The sequence below is a fragment of the Geospiza fortis genome, unplaced genomic scaffold (assembly GCF_000277835.1).
Source record: "Geospiza fortis unplaced genomic scaffold, GeoFor_1.0 scaffold215, whole genome shotgun sequence".
NCBI classification, from domain to species: Eukaryota; Metazoa; Chordata; class Aves; order Passeriformes; family Thraupidae; genus Geospiza; species Geospiza fortis.
Window position 1 is genome coordinate 616,884 of NW_005054573.1, and position 4,301 is coordinate 621,184.

At 42.9% G+C, this 4,301-nt stretch overlaps 1 protein-coding gene across 1 annotated transcript in view; it reads left to right on the forward strand.

The window, feature by feature from the left end:
* Positions 1-940, forward strand: part of LOC115948860 (interleukin-2 receptor subunit alpha-like) — a 12,749-nt gene extending 11,809 nt beyond the window's left edge. Inside the window, exons 5-6 of the mRNA XM_031064248.1 lie at positions 1-28; positions 888-940. The exon at positions 1-28 is cut by the window's left edge and continues 26 nt beyond it. Coding sequence (XP_030920108.1) covers positions 1-28; positions 888-940 — 81 coding nt within the window. The remainder of the gene's footprint in view (positions 29-887) is intronic.
* Positions 941-4,301: the final 3,361 nt, after the last annotated feature.

The window sequence follows — 4,301 nt, forward strand, 5'->3', positions numbered from 1 at the left end:
TCCTCATCAGGGACACTGCCAGTGACAGGTATGCCATTTTATTAAAGACTTCACTACCCAGAGCACTTAGTTGCTCTTTCAGTTTGGTGTTCTATTCCAAAGAGATCCATTCCTGTTAGAAGAGCTACTAAATATGCTGCAAGACAAATCTATACCCATGTATTGTGGGAGAAGTTAGTAAAGACAGTATAAACAGATTGTCTAAGCTTTTATAAAGAAGTTTTCAAATATTTGTAAGGAATGTAAAAGAGAATAGATAAACCAAAAGCCAGTTTTTTTTAATGGAGCCATTTTCAGATTCTTCTCTGAGACTTTCTGTGAATTCAGTGAATCACTTCAACTGGAAAAAAAGCAGAAAAAAATGTAAATATTTAAATGCTGAGGTTTTTTCACATTTTCAAAGGAATAAAAAAGATGGGCAAATAAAACATTTCTTCACAGCTACACCAGTGCATTTAGATCAGTCTGAAGAGATTTTCTTCTCCCCTTTCCCCATCTTCCACTCAGCCATTAGCTGATGAAATAGAGATTATGTCTGACTGTGCACATGCTCAAGACTTTGCACAAGGGCTCTTGATTTCAGCTGGAGTCTGTCAAAAACTGTAGTGCACATTATGGTGAGAAGGAATAATGGACTGAGATGAAGGAACGGAAGGAGGAGTTTTGCAAACTACTCCAGAGACCACAACATCAGTTGTCCCTGGTTATATGACTCTGGTCAATGTCTAGTTGATTGGGTCCTGGGAGCAATGGGGAAACATGGAAAAATTCCTGCCTCTGGGCAGAGGGGCAAGATGAGACCCTATCCCTAATCTTGCCTGTTTGTCCCAGATGGAGTAAATGTAATAACAAAGATAACTCCAAGTGCTAACCATATTGATTTTCAGGTTTTACAGCTATCTGGTTTGTTCTGCTTATCATTCCCACTGCCTTTGTGTAACTCACCAAGCAGCCAATAAGGTAAGTGGGACAAAATGAGGAAAATGTGAAATCTAACCAAAAAATCCCTGGAGGTGGAAGAGTTGTCAACTGGATCAGCCTTTCCCTATAGCACTGCTGAGATTTCTGGACATCCTCTTTGATGTTAAATATGAGCCAGGATTTTGGGATTGTCTGATTCAGCTGTTAAATACTGGCACAAGAAGAGGAGGAATCAGAGCTTTTGAAATAAAAAAATCTTAGAACAAGTTGCCCAGAGAGGTTGTGGACTTCTCATCCCTGGAAGTGCCCAAGGCCAGGTTGGACAGAATTTGGAGCAACCTGGGATAGTGGAAGGTGTCCCTGCCCGTGGCAGGAGGATGGAATGAGATGGGCTTGAAGATCCCTTCCAACCCAAATCATTCTGTGATTCTGTAATTCTAAAAAGCAGTCTTTGTCCCAGCCATTGTGGAACTGAGAATGGCAGTTCAAATAATGGGTGGGAGATTTATTCTGTGGGAAAATTAAGGTTAACTATGCAAATACGTTGTTTCAGATAGATTATGCAATCAGTTTTTTCTGTCTGGCCAAACTGTGGGAAGTCTGGGGGAGCATCTGCCACCACAACCACATAATTCTGTTTCTTTCATCCCCCTTATTTCAGAGTTGTGTCACGACAACTTTGTACTTCAGATTTATTTCACTCTGGCCTCCTCCCTGTTTCTGTCACTACACTGAGATGCACCAAGGCTGTTCCTGTTCACAGGCTCCCCTGCCTAGTTAAGCCAAGATGTTCCTATTTAACATTTGGGAATTCTCCCCTTCTCTCTCTTTGCTAATCCTCATCCCTGTTCCTCTTCATGTTCCTTACTAATCACTGCTGCTTCTTGAAAAGTGGGAAAGGAGGACCTTGTGAAAGCACACTAGAAGTGGATTTTTGTCCGTTCATGGCTGGATAAAGCCATAAAAAGTGTAAACAATGCTTTGAAGCAAGCTTTAGTGAAGATAGTCAACCATAGTACAGATTGCCTGGGCCATTGTAGGATTTCTGAAAATGTGCTATGGGACAAAGTGTCAAGAATGATCTACATTGTACTGGCTCTGTGGTGGAACAGAGGTGAAATAGCCAATGACAGATGAAAGAGTAACTGAGACCCTAAATGGTGTCTTCTCCCAAAAATAGTCTGTTGTTTTTCATAGTAAATATAGAAGAAGCCATAGAAAACCTGTGTTTTCCCATCTGTAGTAAAGTGTTTTTCCTGTTGTAGGGAAGACGTCTCAGGGAATAGTGGCATTCAGATGCAAACTTGTGAAAATAATGACTTGCCACAGAAGAAACCAGATTGTACCAGTGACCCCAAGACCAGCAGTGGCAAACGAGGAGGAAGCCTGGACACTCAAATCCAACGTGTGAAGGCAGCAGAAGATGTTACAGCTCAACTCTTATGGGGACAGCATGACTTTCCACCTACAGTGTGGGATTCACATTCTCTGAACCTGAGAGAAGAAGTGAGAGAAGCAGAGGAAAGAATGATCAAAACAATTCTTATCTCATTTGCTGCTCCTGTGTTGTGCCAAAGTAGAATGCAATGTGGAGATTGTTCACCCAGTGATGGTGTTTTGTTTCCTTGGCCTGTCAGGGCCGGGTGTGTGTGCAGACTGTGGGTCAGCAGACAGCCATGAGATGCTGGGCAGTTGAGTTGAGTTGAGTGCTTTGTGCAGATTGAGTTTAGATGTAGTGTAATAATATAGAATAATATAGTATAATAAAGTAATTAATTAGCCTTCTGGTAAAATGGAGTCCTCCTCGTCATTTCTGCCGGAGGTCGGGCAAAAATATCACTGATACTACAGAGGAGGACTGCACCCCATCACTGACTGCTGGGGAAAGAGCCCTGCCTGAAACTGCTTCCCAAACCCACTTCTCCTCCCCCTCCTACCACGCAGCAGATGTGTTTCTAATATAACTGCAGCCCCTCCCAAGCCACCAGGAGCACATATGGACCATTCTCCCAAGCACACTAAGTGGTGCCACTGTCATTTCAGCCCACACACCATCCTCCCCACAAACAGAGCGGCTTTGCTGGACGCCTGGTGTCCCCCTGCCTCTTCCCCACCCAGGTGGGTCAAGCACAGGCACACCTTTCTCCTCAAATTGTTCCCCTTGGAAATTAAACCCCTTCACCCCCTGCACTGCAGCTGAAAATCTGACTGGATTCTGTTATGGTTTGCTATATACATGCACTCCTCATCACTCCCCTCTTCCCAATTATTTTGGATTTGTGCCTTCCATGACAGTTCCTCCATCATTCCTCCAGCTCAGACAAGGATGATGCAGATCATGGCAGCCAAATTATTTGACAGCTCCTTTCGTAGCTGCAGAGACTGAGAGAGCCCAGCACAAAGGCATCTGAGGACAGGCTCAAGCACACATAATACTTGACGTGTTCTTGTATTATTGGGAATTTGCAATGTCTGGATATTCTTCTGCCTCTTTTTAGCCACACTTGGCTGGGTAAGATGGGTTTCACCTGGATGAATGCATGTATCTGTGTCTCAGGCAGGCACTGGGGAAGGAACAAGTCCCTTTGGAGAGCAGTTCTTCTCACCCTATGGCCTATATATAAAAAATAATAATTATATATTATATATAATAATACACACATTATTATTCTGTAATAAATGTATGTGAATATGTATTTATTTATACACACAGAGAGACATATAGTTATTTATGTATATACAGGTCAAATGACTCAGGGTCTTGACCTGTTTCTCTGCATTGATTTTAACAATGCCCAGATTGATCAGATTAACTACAGATGCTTACATGGCATATGACAAAAGCCAAATGGGATGGATCCCTTCCTTATAATTCAGAAGACATGAGGAGGTTTTGGTCTTGTTTTCTGTTTCTAGATAGAGTGTATGTGTCATTGCTTTACTGGTTAGTATTCCTGTTGAGTTATTCTCACTCTATAGCCTTGATGTTTGTATTTCCCATGGCTTTTTTTATTCCTGTTGGGATGGGATTTATTTGTACTACTTATCTTATTGCGTGAACCCTCAGTAAGCTCATAGATAATGTCAAGTATGCTGGGAATGTTGATCTGCTGGGAGGTAGAAAGGGTCTGCTGAAGGATCTGGATAGGCTGGATCGATGCTGGGAGGCCAACAGAATGAGGTCCAACAAGACCAAGTGCTGTGTCCCACATTTCAGCCACAATAACCCCAGGCAGTGTCACAGGCTGAGGCAAAGTGGCTGGAAAGTGTCCCAGTGGGAAAGGACCAGGGGTGGCTGGTGACAGCAGCTGAACATGAGTCAGCTGTGCCCAGGTGATCAAGAACGTTGATGGCATGATGACTTGTAACAGCAATAGTGT